Below are 17,345 nucleotides of genomic sequence, written 5' to 3' on the forward strand. Positions count from 1 at the left end.
GGCACTTTAGGCATTCCCTCTGTCTGTGTGTGTGTGTGTGTGTGTGTGTGTGTGTTCATCAACATGCCAAATACAGGAAAAAGAAACCCAGGGGAAAGTATCTACCCAGCATTATTTAAGAATGAGACGATCAGTTTTTAATCCCAATGCCTGAAAGAAAATGTCTTAATTTCACATTAAGTTTTATATATATGAGATTATGTATATATGTATATTAATATAGCAATATTAATACAATGTTTCCCAGTCCATTAAAGGTTTAATCCATGTGTTCACAATTCAGATTTTAATTCAGAAAACCACCATTGTCGACTACACACAAGAAAGCAATGCTATGTGGTGGATTATAGGAATCATAAGCAGCACTGAAAAGCATCAGCTATGTGTGCTCAACCTTCGTAGCCTACACATGGTAACGCCAGCACTAGGACACCTTTTAGGGAGATTCAACATCTCTCTGCCCGAGCACCTCCTTGGGAGATGCCACTGTGGAGGTGACACACTGCGAGGCAGCAAGGCTTCGAAACATAAAGCACTAGCTAGCACCCCTTTATTTGACTCCTTAACACTGTCCATATACTCAATTCAAATTATTTTGTATGTCCAATTCTCCCTTTTAAAATGTCTATTTTCTAGCTTGCTAGTTTATGTTTAATAAAAACAGGAAAATATTTACCTCCAAAAATAGGAGAAATCTGTTCCCATAGATACACCTATGTTCACATGATTGCTGGTCTGCTAGCTTGAGGATGGCATGTCCTGTTGTCATATAACAAACTGTAGGATTTCCTGATTGTTAATATTCTCTTTTACCTTAGGCATCTGCTAATTCCTCGTTGGCTCAGAGACTAAGTGGAAAAGTAACTGGTATTTGGCAAAAGTTTTAGTTTGGCAAGTATGAATACCAAAGCATAGCAAGGCAAAGAACCAACATTTATTTGACTTATTCAGGAGCAATTTCCTTAGGAAAATACAGCAGAGTACACTTGGAATTACAGCTACACTACTCCGGAGGCTTGAGTAGTGATCCCTTGAGCTCAGGAGTTCAAGACCAACTGAGGAACAGAGTAAAACACCATCACAAAACGAGACCAAAAATCACAGCAAGCAAACAAAACCTCAGGAAATGGTCAACTATTGCTTCACCTTTGCCTGCCTAAAAACTCCCTTGTTTTATTATTACACTGTGTGTGTGTGTGTGTGTGTGTTCACCACAATGCATATATGGAAGTCAGAAGACAACTTGGAGGAGTTGGTTCTCTCCTGCTATGTAGGGGCCAGAGAATCAAACTCAGGTTATCAGGCATGGCAGTCAGGGCTCCACCAGCTGAGCTGTCTTCCCTGTCCTCCATGATTTAATGTGTCAATGCTGCATAGCCAGGGAGCCACAGAGAACACACCTGGGGCACAAAGAAAACCCTGGAATGAGAATTAAAAGTGATTTTTGAAGTTACAGTTTTACCCCTGGTAATTTGGCAGATTCGGTTATTTTGCGTCAAATACGCGTTAAAAAGAAAAGTATATATCACACAGGAAGCAATTACCATCTCCATGAGAATGTTAATTATATTGACTACCAGAGTTTAGTCAAGCAAAGCAAATCAATTACTGAACCTGACAGTCACCCTTTAAATGCAGGGTGCTGTTTAAGAGTGGAATGTGTGTGCCTATACCGCCCCCTAACGGTCAATTTGTACAACAGCGTTTCCTGACTGGTTTCAAATCATTTGAAGTTGCTTAGAATGTGTTTCTTGGAACTTCAAATCACTAAGATATGAAATTCTCTTAAATTGATAAAATAACCCCTGATCTACTATTTCTTTGGAATAAAAATTAAGACAAAAAAATAAAAATTCGGTATTACTAAATTGCAATTCTGAATATTAGTAAAGGGGGAATTTTACCAAGACAGATCTTTATGCAAAATATAAATACGTCTTTGGCTTACTTCAAAAATAAACTTTTTGAGACTCCTTATGTAAAACCAGAAGGCACATTTTTGATTACTTGCAAGTACTGTGTCCCGCCTTCTCTAAATACCTTGGCATCTCTTCAAGGGCCAGATCTGATATTTTTCTCCAACGGTTAGTGCTATCTCATGTGTTGCAAGAATTTTCTCCATGGGGGAGCCTAATCAGTATATGCCCCAGCCACAACAGTCCCCCACGCAAGCCAAGGTTCAGTTTTACTGAAATTCACCCTGGGGAACCAATGCGTTTACTAGGCTTTCTTAGAGAGCATGGATGAGGGGCTGCTGCCAGGGGTGCTGTGGTCCTAAAGCAGCCACACTGGAATATCTTCACTCAGCAACAGGAGGCGACTCCCCAGTAGCCACGGATGGTGTCCCCCTTCTCATAGTCTCCCAAGCCTACCTCCTCTACCCCCACCCAAGACCCCAAAGGCCCCAAAGGGCTGAGAGAGCAGCTGGATACTCAGGTGAGAGACCAATGACTCCCAGAGTCCCGCTTCTCTGAGGGAGTGCCAACAGTCAACAGGCCCGGCTGTGGGGAGCACACACTGCTAGTCTTATGATGCTGACATTACTCTGCTGGAGGCTGGGAAGGATAGCACCATCCAGTCCCACATTGTCCGTTAGCCTAGTGAAGGCTAGCTGGACCAAAACCAGAACACAAGGAGAGAAAAAAGGCTGAGAAATTTTCCTCAACCAACTACAAAGAGCAGGATGAAAAGAATTCCACGAGAACTAAGGGCATAAGTTTGGGGACCATCTCAGCAAGACAGGTGAGGTCCCCAATAAAGTATGGGTTCAATTCCCAACAAGGGTAGGGTCCACCAAGGTCCCTGAGTGAGTTAGCTGGGAACGCATAGGGACCATAGCACAGATAGGAAAGGAAAGTCACCAGTAATTCCGACACTGGGGAAGTCTGTCTGCCACCAGACACTTGCCCTTTCTTATAAGCAGGTCTACTCCACCTAAAAACTGTTTCTTGCTTTTTAACTGGAATTATAGCTTCATGTGATGGTAATATGGCGGTCTTAAGAAATACTCTGCACTCTAAATATCTGGGGAAAATGAGTTCGCTTAAATGTAAATAGTAAGAGAAAGTGGGAAGTACTCTACAACACGTGGGCACAGGAGACCACTTCCTACGTATAACCCCAGCAGCACAGACAGTAAGGGCCTCATTGAATAAATGGGACCTCCTGAGACTGAGAAGCTTCTGTAAAGCAAAGGACACTGTCGCTAAGACAGAAAGGCAACCCACTGACTGGGAGAAGATCTTCACCAACCCCACAACTGACAAAGGTCTGATCTCCAAAATATATAAAGAACTCAAGAAACTAGACCGTAAAAGGCTAATCAACCCAATTATAAAATGGGGCACTGAGTTGAACAGAGATCTCTCAACAGAAGAAGTTCAAATGGCCAAAAGACACCTAAGGTCATGCTCAACTTCCTTAGCGATCAGGGAAATGCAAATCAAGACAACTTTAAGATACCATCTTACACCTGTCAGAATGGCGAAAATCAAAAACACCAATGATAGCCTTTGCTGGAGAGGTTGTGGAGAAAGGGGTACACTCATCCATTGCTGGTGGGAATGCAAACTTGTGCAACCACTCTGGAAAGCAGTGTGGAGGTTTCTCAGGAAATTTGGGATCAACCTACCCATGGACCCAGCAATACCACTCTTGGGAATATACCCAAGAGAGGCCTTATCACACAACAAAAGTATATGCTCTACTATGTTTATAGCAGCATTGTTTGTAATAGCCAGAACCTGGAAACAACCTAGATGCCCTTCAATTGAAGAATGGATGAAGAAAGTATGGAATATATACATATTAGAGTACTACTCAGCAGTAAAAAACAAGGACTTCTTGAAGTTTGCAGGCAAATGGATGGAAATAGAAAACACCATCCTGAGTGAGGTAAGCCAGACCCAAAAAGAGGAACATGGGATGTTCTCACTCATATTTGGTTTCTAGCCATAAATAAAGGACATTGAACCTATAATTCGGGTTCTTAGAGAAGCTAAATAAGAAGGAGAACCCAAAGAAAATCATATAGGCATCCTCCTGAATATTAAACTTCATCAGGCGATGAAAGGAGACAGAGACAGAGACCCACATTGGAGCACCGGACTGAAATCTCAAGGTCCAAATCAGGAGCAGAAGGAGAGAGAGCACAAGCAAGGAACTCAGGACCGCGAGGGGTGCACCCATACACTGAGACAATGGGGATGTTCTATCAGGAACTCACCAAGGCCAGCTGGCCTGGGTCTGAAAAAGCCTGGGTCAAAACTGGTCTCGCTGAACATAGCGGACAAGGAGGACTACTGAGACCTCAAGAACAATGGCAACGGGTTTTTGATTCTACTGGACCTATTGGTTTCGTGGGAGCCTAGGCAGTTTCGTGGATGCTCACCTTACTAGACCTGGATGGAGGTGGGTGGTCCTTGGACTTCCCACAGGGCAGAGAACCCTGATTGCTTTTTGGGCTGATGAGGGAGGGGGACTTGATTGGGGGAGGGGGAGGGAAAGGGGAGGCGGCGGTGGGGAAGAGACAGAAATCTTTAATAAATAAATAAATAATAAATGTAAATAGTAAAACTTGTAGGGAAAAAAGCTTCAAAATATACAACCATATAAAAATAAGGGGAAAGATTATGAATTCATTCAAATTGATCTAAAAACCTTCCTTGACAATGTTATTCAGAGCCCGGTAAAAAGTGCTTATGTGTCGCCATCTTCCTGTTTAAATTGTTATGTGTGTGTTTAAGAAAAGATTCTGAATTTTTTTTTTTGCTTGTTTGTTTTTGGAAACAGGGTTTCTCGGTGTAACCCTGGTTGTCCTGGAACTCACTGTGTAGACCAGGCTGACCTCGAAATCACAGAGATCCACCTGCCTCTGCCTCCTGAGTGCTGGGATTAAAGGTGTGCGCCACCACCGGCCAGCTAAGATTCTGAACTCTTAAGGTTGGGGTGGGGAGGATACAAAATGAGCCTAAAACATCTCCTGGTGTCAGAAAGTAAGGAAGCACTTGATGAAGAGATTAGTTGCATGGTGACGGGGTGAAGAAACGTGGTTCATACTCGCAATCCCGCTCCGGGGAGGCCAAGGCAGGCAGACTTCCTATTTGAGGCCAGCATGGGTCTACAGAACCCAAACTCAACTGTCAAATTTGGAACAACTCTGGCGCACGCACCAATAATGATTGGGTTAAGCTGAATTTTATCTCAAAAATAAAATAGCTGGGCATGGTGGTGCACACCTTTGGTCTCAGCACTCTCTGGGAGTTCGAGGCCAGCCTGTTCTATAAAGTGAGTTCCTAGAGAGCCAGGGTTACATAATGAAACCCTATCTCAAAAACAAAGTTAGTCAAATTAAAAGAAACAAAATAATGGCAAGTCTACAGTGATATAGACATGAAAATGGACAACCCTTCTTCACGCTAGCATTCCAATGAATAAACCTGGAAAGGAAGGGCAGGAGAGATGGCTCAGAGGTTAAGAACATTGACTGCTCTTCCAGAGGTCCTGAGTTCAAATTCCAGAAGCCATATGGTGGCTCAGAACCGTCTGTAATGAGATCTGATGCCTTCTTCTGGTATGCAGGCAAACATGCAAACAGAACACTGAATACATAATAAATACATAGATAAAAAATCTTTTTAAAAAATAACTCTTAAAAGGAATGTCACAGAAACCATTGCTACATTTGAATCCAACAGAAGTTGAAGTTAGTGGGTGAAAGTTTAAGTAGAAACATAATATTTGCGTGGAAGAAAAGACAGAGCCTGCTTAGAGTATAAAATATCACCTCTGTCAATGCGGCCTTCTGGGAAGCTCCCTCTATCTTGGCTCCTTGGATACTCAAAGTCATTTTTCCCCTAATTATGTACCCGCTACAATCTGAGTTCCTCACTCAGAGCCACAGGATTCAGTGCCTAATAACACTGAGTTTCTTTCTTCCATTAAAAAAAAAAAATCCAAGTGAGTTGAACCTATCTTCTCTCTACATAAAATAGTACATCACCACAAGCCCATACCATTTTCTGGCCCGTCTGGGACCTGTGGACAGAGGTAACCAGTAAAAGCTCTGCTTCAGAATAATATAATGGCGCATGCAGGTGGATATAAAGAAATGCAACCACGCATCCCTCGGTACTGACGCTGAGCTACCTCTTACTGGCTCCTGGAGTCTTCCTGCGTGTTCTGTCCACCCTCAATATGGAATTTTCCACTATTAAAAAAATGAAAAACAAAAAACCCCCCTCCTATTAACCTAGGACTCTACAGGACACCTGGGAACATCACAAACCTGGCAAGCATGGCAGAGTGGAAGGGAAGAAGGGCGGACTCATCAGTGGGGTAAGGAGTTTGCAGCGCAGTATTATTGAGGAACAAACATCACACCTACTAACACCTTGGCCGCGGGTTGGAAGGAATTCTGATCGTTGAAGGTAAGTGTTTTCACTAATGATGTTCCACACACACGTCCCCTACTAGGAGCAAGCCATCTGGTTCAAGTGTAAATCAAATACAGATCTTTACCAGAAGGCTGAGACCTCCACCTAACTGCAGAAACCAGAGACTATCTGGTCTACAAACCTTTTTTAGATCACATGATTTTTCATGAATTCTGAACCACATACCAGAGTTTTAAAATATGTGACTATCACAGTTTGAAACTCAGGTTAATTGAGAAAAACAAAACAAACAAACAAGCAAAACATGAAGACTTCTGGTTTGATGCAGTGAAGAAAATCTGATCTCTGGGTACAGGGGGTTTGGTTTTGCAGGAAAAAAAAAAAGGAGCACACTGCCCCATTGAGGTGGTCCTGGCTCCTTGATTCGTTCTGCATAGCTTACACAAGGCATATATAATACCCATCCTTCTGGATGCACGTGTATTGTATATCTAGTACTTGTGGCAAAGGGGATGGCAATACATGTCATTGGGGGATAAATGTTCTCAATAACTACAAAGTTTTCTCATACCTATGTAAGCCTCCTGCTCTCTAAACTTACTACAGCAACGACAGCACACTTACTCCTCTGAGTTTCATTCTTTTATGGTTTTGGTGCTGTGAGACAGAATCTCACTATGTAGCTGGACTCAAAGCAGTCCCCCTGCCTCAGCCTCCCAAAGATGACAGATGTAAGCTGCTGTTCCCAGCTTACTCTTTTTTATTAATACTTACACCCATAGATCAGAATTGTGTCAACTCACCGGTTTGTAGGTGCTGGTGTGAATCAACCACAGACTGAGCCCAGGCCTTGGAAATGCTAAAAAAAATGGACACTTTTCTACCGAATCCTAAATTCCGCCTCTACTCAAGTGTTTCAACACCTCCCATAACTATTTGCATACCTGTCTTGATTATCTATAGCACAACATTATCCAACAGTACTTGACATACCGCCAAACATAATGAGGTTACCGACTGGGCTTTTAGGTTTTTAATTTTATTTTCTTTTGAGCCATTTCTGTCTTAGTAGCCACAAAAGGTTAGAAGCTGCCCTATTAGACTGACGAGGGAGGGGGACTTGATTGGAGGAGGGGGAGGGAAATGGGAGGAGGTGGTGGGGAAGAGACAGAAATCTTTAATAAATGAATAAAAAAAATAAAAAAAAGAAAACATAGCTCTAGAGACTCTAAATAATTATAGAGTGTACGGTGGGAAAAAAAGAAGACAACTTTTACATTAACACACCTAGAACAGCCCAGAATTAAATACACAAGATCTAGCTGGGTTTTAAACATAAGCCCTCACTATTCTCAGTTCACGCTCAGAAGAAGCCATGACATAAGAACGGGTGAAACACGTCTTGTACATCAAACCCCTTAACATCCAAACAACACATCAGGGCTGGAGAGATGACCCAGCAGTCAAGAGCACAGCTGCTCCCGCAGAGGATTCCGGCTGGGTTCCCAGTTCCTCCATGGCCCCTCACAGTCTTCTGACACTCCAGCCCCAGAAGCTCCAGCACCCTGACCTGGCTCCTGCGTACTGCAGGCCTGCAGTGTGCATACACACACAGGGGGAACACTCAGAAAATAAAATATGAACACTCTTGAAAGGAAAGGGAACCGTCATCAAGCTCGTTTATTTTTACCTTTCGTTCTCCTGGAAATCACAGTCACCCAGTCAGGTCCGCTGGAGTTGATCGGCATTTTGATATTGACACCACTTTGGAAGAAAATGAAAAAAAAAAAAAAAGAAAGAAATCACGAGTTTAGATTGAGATTCAGGGACATTTGTTTGCAGTTGTGTTTCTTTATCCGTAAGTGAAAAAAAAAATACATATGCTTTCACGGCGCCTTATAGTGAAACAGAAAAATTAACCAATATGACTAATAGTTAATAAGCTAGGGCTCTTGAGAGAAGGTACTATACACTGAAGAGAAATTACTAAATCCTCAATATGTCTTCACTGTTGTTCACACACACACATACACACAAACTATACATACTACTTTGCCAGTCTGAAGAATGCAACTCCACAGTATCTAACTCCAGGTTGAATGTTCCTTTTGAAAACAGAATTCTACTTTGTTTCTACGTGATTTAGGGGTCACAAGTCTCTACTGAACTAAGTATGCTAGGTTCCTAGGGCAAGTCCAGGTCTGGGAGGAGTCCCCGAGGAGATGCCCTGCTTCCAAATAGTACTCAAACAGTCCTTTGTTCACCAGTGCGGACTCCATGGTGTCTGCGCCCCTTACACACACCCCTCAAGGATATGGGCGGGGCTTCACTCACTTAGAATCTTTAGCTCTTAGCTCAGGATGCGGACTAGCGCTATGCTCAGTAAATTCTCTTGAAAAACTGAAGGAGAACGAAAGCCAGCAGCAAGGGCTGGGAATCCAGAAGAGTCACTGCCGGGACTCTGGTACTCCTATCAAAAACGAGCTTTAAAATTGCAGACAGCTTGGCCTCCTGTGGGATATTTCCGCCGCTCCCTGTTCGAGAACAATGGGTTCATCCTAGAGATGAAGAGTGAGCTCCACTTACATCCCGGGCACTGTTCTGGCTCTGGCTTATGTGGAAATCTCCTCCCTAATGGGACTTGATATTCTATAGAACACAACAAAAAACAAGTAATGAAGGATCTATTCAGGGCTGGCTACGCTGGAGTACAACAGAATTCCTTATTTTACACAAAGACATTTGGTGACTTTCGAGAGCGCACATGTAAACCACTCTCACAAACTTAGAGTTGTTTTTATCCAAAAATACATAATAACTTTCACATAAAGCTTGAAGGACAGTTCAAAAATATTTAACCTCAATTTAGTTGTAGAAAAACAACAAAGCAAATCTAAAATAAGAAAACATTTTATAAAATATCAATATTGGGCCGGGCGGTGGTGGCGCACGCCTTTAATCCCAGCACGCGGGAGGCAGAGGCAGGCAGATCTCTGTGAGTTTGAGGACAGCCTGGTCTACAGGAGCTAGTTCCAGGACAGCTAGGACTGTTACACAGGGAAACCCTGTCTCAAACAACAACAACAACAAAAATCAATATTGAAATTGTCCATACCATAAAAAGCACAAGAGATGAAATAATTTTCCTCGATTTAAAAAAGATAACAAAGTATAGAATGTGATCACAGATCACATAACTAACAAAGGACAATACTGGGGACACCCAGACATGAACTAGACACACACACTGGTCACCAGCGCTGTATCACTGACAAATGTCCCAACTGTGATAACTGTTATGATGACACGCTGGACACCCTGCTCTTGGAGATGTTTGCTGCTGGGGTCGGTGCTCTGATGTCTGTAGCTTACTCTATTTCCAACAGGAAAACAGACACAAGCGTACGCATAAAGCACACGTTGAGGACAAGAAAACCAAATATGGATGACACTAACAACCGAGAATCTAAAAGACGTCAGGCGGGTGGTGATAACATCAAAGTTTCCTGAAAACTTAGAGCCACTGCAGGGTTACTGTTTGCTTACTTTTGACGGACTGGTTTGGTTGGTTGGGTTTATGTGTGCATATGTGAGTACAGGTACGCATGCAAACATTAACTTGTTCATGTGTGTGCATGTATGGTAGGAAGGCCAGAGAACAACCTCAAAGTTTCTCACTCTTCTGAGGCTCACCGAGTAGGCTAGGCTGGCTGGCTTGTAAGACCCAGGAGACTGCTTGTCTTAGCCACTCTCTGCTGGGAACACATATGCCCACCACCACACCTAGACCCTCAGTGTGTTCTAGAGATCTAACCCGGCTCCCCATGTCTGTACAGCAACCGCTTTACAGAGTGGGCTATCCACCCTGCCCCCTCTGCTAGGTTTTATTCCGTTTGAGCTCAAGTTACCCTTGAGCTCCCAATCCTCTTGCCCTGGCCTCCTAAGTTTGGGCTACAGGTATGAACCACCATGACCAGAAAGAAAGTATAAATCATGTTAAAAAATAAAAGAACTTCTTCGTGATATTGTCATTTTGAAATGCCTGCTCTAATAATAGAATCTTTGAGGGAGAGTCCTTCCTAAGACCAACATTTTCTCTCTCCTACGGATAAAGGACAAAGATCGTTAATCATCTACCTATGATTTGAAGGACCAAACCTCAAAGCTAGCCAAGTGCAGTCACTCTGTCCATAATTCCAACACTTGGAAAAATGAAGATCAACCACAAATTTGAAGCCAGTCCAGGCTACACAGTGAATTCCAGGCCAGCCTGGGCTACCATGAGCTCCTATCTCAAACAAACAAAATGGCAGCAAAGCTTCTTAATTTTTTCTAACCTAAACAAGGTAGACAACCTTAGACAGAGGTCAAAATAAGGACAAACTCAACAAACTCAAGGGAACTCAAATCACTGTCCAAAGGTCATTAAGACCAGTTTCCTTTTTCTTTGGAGATAGCCTGCTATTAGTAGAACGTCAGCAGTGTGAAGGGTAAGGAATTGAAAATATTAATGGGTTTTCATCAAATGTAAGCTACCTGGAACACGTGCCCTAGCAATCATCCCAGTTGTAGAGAGGCTTAGGAGGATGACGTTCTACAACCTACACCATGTCATCAGCCAGCCAATCCCAGTCCAGGCGGCTGCATGGCATCCTTTTCTCTTTCTGTAATAACATGCTGGGATGTGGTGTTAGGAACGTCTTTACATGTTTTGCTGTTCAACTCTCTATGCCTTTATCCCACTATTTTCCACATGAAACTTGGTTAAATTACAACCATGCTTCTTCCTCACTGGGAGCCACTGGACAGACTGATGACCCAATCCAACTGGATACTCTTCACACAGAGGCAAAAAAAAAATGCATAGAAATAAAATAACACGCTCATACTCATTGAAAACTAGTAAGTCTTGGGTCTGAGCTGAAACTTAAAATATGTAAATACAGTACACATACATTAAACTTTAAAAAATAAATTTAATTTTAAAATTAAAAGAAATGAAATTCTTGAAACTTGGCATGGTAGCACCCGCCTGTAATTTTCATCATTTACGAGGCTGCAGCAGGAAGATGAGCTTTCTTGCCAGTTATATAGTAAGTCTTGGTCTTAAAAATGTATAAGCATCCAGGCAGTGGTGGCGCACACCTGTAATCCCAGCACTTGGGAGACAGGCAGGCACGTCTCTATGATTTCAATGCTGTTCTGGTCTACAGAGAAAGTCTGAGGACAACCAGGGCTACACAGAGAAAGCCTGCCTTGAAAAACCAAATAAATAAACTTTTAGATTTATGTGTAGGATATTTTCCGTCTTTATTTTGTTTTGTTTATTCAGCCACACAAAACACTGGTCCTTTAGAGCACTGTCCAGTAACTGTGTGGAATCAGGCTCCCTCTGCTGGCCCTGAAAATAAACACATGACAGGACCACAGGCTGACTTGTGGAAAGTGGAAAATCGGTTTTATTTAAGAAGCTCCTACAACTACACGCTTCACAAAACATTTCTCCTGCCAATAGGAGAAGCCATAAAATAATAAAATATTCAAACAAAAAGGATGTCTAACTTTACTCAATGAAAACAGTTCTCTACCAGAGCCCTGCATGCAAGCATTTCATATGGGAGTGAAAATATTTATGGGGAGAAGCCAGTAGGGTTAGGGATGGAGGAAAGATACCACCAAAGTATGCTGTACAAAAAAAAAAAATCAATTCAGAAAAGAAACTATTTAGAAGGACTGAGGAGATGGCTCCACAGTTACGGTTAAGAGCAATCGCTGCTCTTCGAGAGGACCTGGGTTTGACTCCTAGCACCCACATAGTGGTTCCCAACTATCTGTGACCCTGGTTTCTTCTTCTGACCTCCATAGACACCAAGCATGTACATGGTGTACACACATACATCACACATACATGCAGGCAAAATACCCATACACAAAAAAATAAATCTTTTAAATTCTTTAAAATATACATTTATGGGCTGGAGAGACGGCTCAGCAGTTAAGAGCATGGCCTGCTCTTCCAAAGGTCCTGAGTTCAATTCCCAGCAACCACATGGTGGCTCACAACCATATGTAATGAGGTCTGGTGCCCTCTTCTGGCCTGCAGGCATACAGGTAGACAGACTACTGTACACATAATAAATAAATAAATAAATAAATAAATAAATAAATAAATAAATAAATATTTAAAATATATATTTATACATTTATATGTTCCTGCAAATGATTGTGCTTTTGACCAGGTAGTTTTATAATTTCATTTTTTATGGCTTTTTATAGTTTTATAATTTTTTGTCACATAGACACTTACAAAGCACAACATACCTTTAATGCATGCTTATATACAATGCTTAGAAAAGAGAAAATGGCATATCATTGCAAATATTTACCACTTGTGTATGCAGGAAACATTCAAACTCCACGCTACTCATGTTTTTAAGTATTCAGTTAGCTATTGTCAGCCATAGTTACCCTGCTGGAACAGTAGAAGTAATTTCTCCTATCCAACATAACTTTTCCCCAGGACTCTTATTTCAGTTCAGAATTTCATGCAATGTTGAAGAAAACAGAAATTTCAATTCAGACTGATTCTATAATTTTTTCATTCTGCCCATTACCATATACTGGCTGTGCTAAAAAACATTCTGTTTAATGCTGAAAATAAGTATTTTAGCACAATACCATAAATAATACTTTCAACAGCTGTTAAAATACAGTTTACTGTGGAACACCTTGATCCTATGCTTACTAAGTTAGCTCAGTAATACTGCCATATCCATTTATTATAGATGAAAATTTATAATATTTAAAAGCTGATCTGTTTCTTCAACATTTTAGCATCACTCACGACCCTCAAGTATCAGTGACTACTCAGGGGTAGAGGGCAGGGAGCACAATACCCAGTGCCACAGCATGGGGGGTGGGTCAGAGAACTACTTTTTGAGCGTTAGTTCTGCCCTCCCACTTTGACAAGGTAGGGTCTCTCTTGTTTCTGCCATACTGCCTACTCCAGGCCAGCTGGCTTGCAAGCTTCTGGACAATTCTGATATTTCTGCCTCCCATCCATCTTGACACAGGAGTGCTGGGATTACAGATGTGTGCCACAGAAGGTGTTTATGTGGGCATAGAGGACGGAACTCGGGTGTCAGACTTGCACAGCAAGCATGTACTAAGATATCTCCTGATAATCTTGGTTTGTTTTTCTTTTTTTTTTAAAAAAAAAAAAAAAACCTATTCTGTGAATAAGTAGTCTTGCCTATGTAGCAATAAACATGGTGTGTATCTCTAACACAGAGCAGAGAGCAGTGGTGGCGCAAACCTTTAATCCCAGCAGTCGGGAGGCAGAGGCAGGCGGATCTCTGTGAGTTCGAGGCCAGCCTGATCTATAAGAGCCGGTTCCAGGACAGGCTCCAAAGCTAGAGATACCCTATCTTGAAAGAAAAAAAAAACAGCAGAATAAACAAAGATTGAAGGGTTGAAGGGTAAAAGGTCTTTAACTTAAAGTTAAACAAGCACTAAACTTCCCTTTTAAAACACTGAACAAAAGTGCAAATGCCAGTCTTCTTATGCAACGCCTCTTCTGACGGGGCCAGGTTCAGACAGACACAGAATGCACACCTACAAGGGTCTCCTAAATGTGGCCAAAACAATGGGGCAGACCTCTTCACCCCCAGCACCCGGACGGCATACCTCTGAAAGAAAGCACTGTCCGCAGCAGTGAGAAGGCCCTTCATGTATCCGCCCTTAAAGTGGTTGATTCTGCTGCTGCAAGGGAGCTTCTTTGGTTTGAAGCAGAACCAGGGCTCCCCGGTGTAGAGGTCTGTAAAGTTGCACAGGGGAAGACTTCCCGGGAGGCACACATTGCACTTCATCGTTTCCGAAATCCTTCCTGAGCGGAAGAGACTCTTGAAATAGACCCTGTCTGGTTTCGCTTCCTGCAGGTACTGAAGAACTCTGATCCCTTCACTGGGGTGAACCAAAGATATGGACACTCTAACTCTGCCAGGCCAGAGCAGCGTAAAAAACACTTTGTAGAATCCATTCTGGTAGTCTACCACTCTGCCCATGGCCCCTGCCTGCAGCTTGGGCGAGTGAATTCTGGCCTGCAGGTAGTCTCCGCCATACTTCTTGGGCTTCCCTTCAAAATCGTGCACGTGAACCAGCACCTCGAGCTGGCTCCCCACCTTGAAGACAGCTGCAGAATTCAAGATGACAAAATAGCTGGAGGAAGGGTCGGTGCTCTTCACAAAAGGGACCAAGTCCACGTCAGGCACCTGCCACTGTGAGGCAGCAAGCAATGCATCCTCTTCTAAGCGTTCCTGACTGGACAGGGCCTGGTGCTCATAACCACAGTACGGATTCCGGCTAATGCCCGTAGCCTGCGGGGAAACAAACTGTCCACTGCTGTCGATGAATGTCCCTGAGAGAGTCTCATGGTCCAAGTACTAAGGAGAAAGACAACAAAAACCACACTTATCTGAATATCAGGCAAACAAATCTCTCTATCGGTTTAAATTTGTGTAACGTCAACTGAGATTAAACTGTTTCAAAACAGCCTGCAAGTTTCACAATTATTGTAGCAGAATAAGATTCATGGAGAATTCGTAGAGAGGTCTCTGCAGCTTCACAAATCTTACCTCTAGGAGCTGTATGTGGATTCTTACAGTGAATTATCAGAGTACAATTTCCTTGAGCTTCTAGCCATGGAATGGAGAAAGGAACCATCTTTTAAAAGGGAATATTGATGAGGAGTAACCAAGTGCAGTGCCCCGAATAAAAATGGTCACCACAGGCTCAGGGAGTGGCTATTAGGATGCGTGGCCTTGTTGGAGTAGGCATGGCCCTGGTGGAGAAAGTGTGTCACTAGAGTGAGCCAGGCCCAGTGTCACACTCTTCCTGTGGCCCGCTGATCTGATGGAGAGCTCTCAGCTCCTTCTGCAGCACCATGTCTGCCTGCATGACACAATGCTTTCTGCCAGGATGATTACGGACTAGACCTCTGAACCTATCAGTTTATAAAAGCTGCGGTGGTCATGGTGTCTCTTCAAAGCAAAAGAAACCCTAACTAAGACACCAGGTGAGAAGCTTCTTTTCCATACCCGAAACCCAACTGGGAAAAGAAAAACCTCCAACTCCAGCCTGTACCAAGGGTAGGAAACAGCACACACGAAGGAAGTCCACTCACGGGGGTACATGCTCACCAAAGGACTCCAGTGAAACACAGACCACCAGAATGCTCCTCATCCCCCCCGCCCCCCCCCACAAGCTACCATTTTACCACAAGCCCACAAAGCAGCTTCTTTCGCCAAGCTCATCATGTCTAGAATTCAACAACAAACTGCAAGGCAAATTCAATTGTTAAAAATTAAAGAAAAAAAAAACAGAATTTGAAGACAGCAAGCAGGAGCAGCCACGTCAGGTAGAGGAGGAGCGCTGGACTTTTCAGACAGGGAATTTAAGTCAACAGTGGGAAGGAGGGAGCAGCCACGTCAGGTACAGGAGAAGCACTGGACTTATCAGACAGGGAATTTAAGTCAACAGTGAGCGTAGGTAGCTCAGTGGCTCTGTACTTGCTTCACACAGACAAGGCCCTCAGCTCAATGCTCAGCGCCACAAAAGCTTTAAAAAATAATACAAAACAAATTTTACAATTAAGCAACTAAGTCTCAGGCTGCTGCCTCTGATGGCCACTCGGGGACCCACAGACACACATATGGTGGCCCCTCAGGCTGTGGGAGGCTCTGGGGACCCGCAGACACACATGTGGTGGTTCCTTAGGCTGTGGGCGGCTCCAGGGACCCGCAGACACACATGTGGTGGCCCCTCAGGCTGCCGGCAGCTCAGGGGACTCGCAGCAATGGGTAAAGTGTGGCAGCACCTTGGGCTCTGGCCACTACTGTCTGCAGCTGCTGTAACTTCAGATTATAAAAATGATTTGTGGGTCTGCGAGGTCCCTGGCCAGCAAGTGGCCCTGATCCTGTACCAGAAGAGCCACCTGGAGAGGTAAGTGTGTACCCGACCGGCCGGCTGGACGCCCCCAGAAAGGGAGTACAGACATGCTCCAATCCCCTAAACTTTCTGGCCATTCAGCGGGGGCTTCTCTCTCTGGCTAATGCCTTTCTCTTCTTATCCCATCCCAGCTTGCCCCCAGGCACCCCTTCCGATCTTCGGGGTCATAGGATCCCGCAACTCCGCCTGCTGCGGGGCTGAGGGTCTGGGGTCAAAGTGGTGAGTGCAACGGCTGCAGGAGTCTCTTTGTGCCACTGAGCCCGCCCTTTTGTCTGCTAGGTCCCTAGCCAGCAAGTGGCCCTGATCCTGTACCAGAAGATCTGTCCAGAGGACCTACTTCAGGGTGGAGAAGATCTAAGAGACAACTCCAGTGCTGAGGGGACCTAAGAAAGGGCAGACCAAGAAAAACGCCCAAGTACACAGGTAGCCACAGCAAAGATCGGACCAAGCCAACAAGACCCTCCTAACAGCATCTGAAGGAAGAGATGGGCAGGCACCAATGCAAGAATTCCTCCAACAATCTGAAAAACAACATGATAACGCCAGAATCCAGAGAACATACAACAGGAAGACATGAACACCCTAATCCAGAAGACATAGAAGAAACAGACTTTAGACGTAACATTTTGAAAATGTTAGAGACCATTAAACAGGATGTGAAAAACTCCTTTAAAGAAATGGATGAGAAGACTAACAAAAAGTTAGAAGAAATGAATAAATCCCTCAAAGATACCCAAGAAAACCTAGAAAAAGCAATCAAGCAGGTAATGGAAACGGTTCAAGACCTGAAAACTGAAATGGAGGCAATGAAGAAAACACAAACCAAGAGATGGCAGGATATGGAAAATCTGGGTAAATGAACAGAAACTGCAGAGACAAGCATAACCAACAGAATACAAGAGACAGAAGAAAGAATCTCAGATGCTGAAGATACTATAGAGGAAA

At 43.4% G+C, this 17,345-nt stretch overlaps 1 protein-coding gene across 1 annotated transcript in view; it reads right to left on the minus strand.

Moving 5' to 3' along the window:
• Nxpe3 (neurexophilin and PC-esterase domain family member 3) overlaps positions 1-17,345 on the minus strand; it is a 53,685-nt gene that overhangs the window by 9,374 nt on the left and 26,966 nt on the right. The window contains exons 3-4 of the mRNA XM_050122384.1: positions 14,082-14,836; positions 8,086-8,159 (exon numbers count right to left, since the gene is read on the minus strand). Of these exons, the coding sequence (XP_049978341.1) occupies positions 8,086-8,159; positions 14,082-14,836 (829 nt within the window). The remainder of the gene's footprint in view (positions 1-8,085; positions 8,160-14,081; positions 14,837-17,345) is intronic.

The sequence above is a fragment of the Alexandromys fortis genome, unplaced genomic scaffold (genome assembly GCF_014885135.2).
Source record: "Alexandromys fortis isolate MF-2015 unplaced genomic scaffold, M_Fortis_MF-2015_v1.1 scaffold_187, whole genome shotgun sequence".
NCBI classification, from domain to species: Eukaryota; Metazoa; Chordata; class Mammalia; order Rodentia; family Cricetidae; genus Alexandromys; species Alexandromys fortis.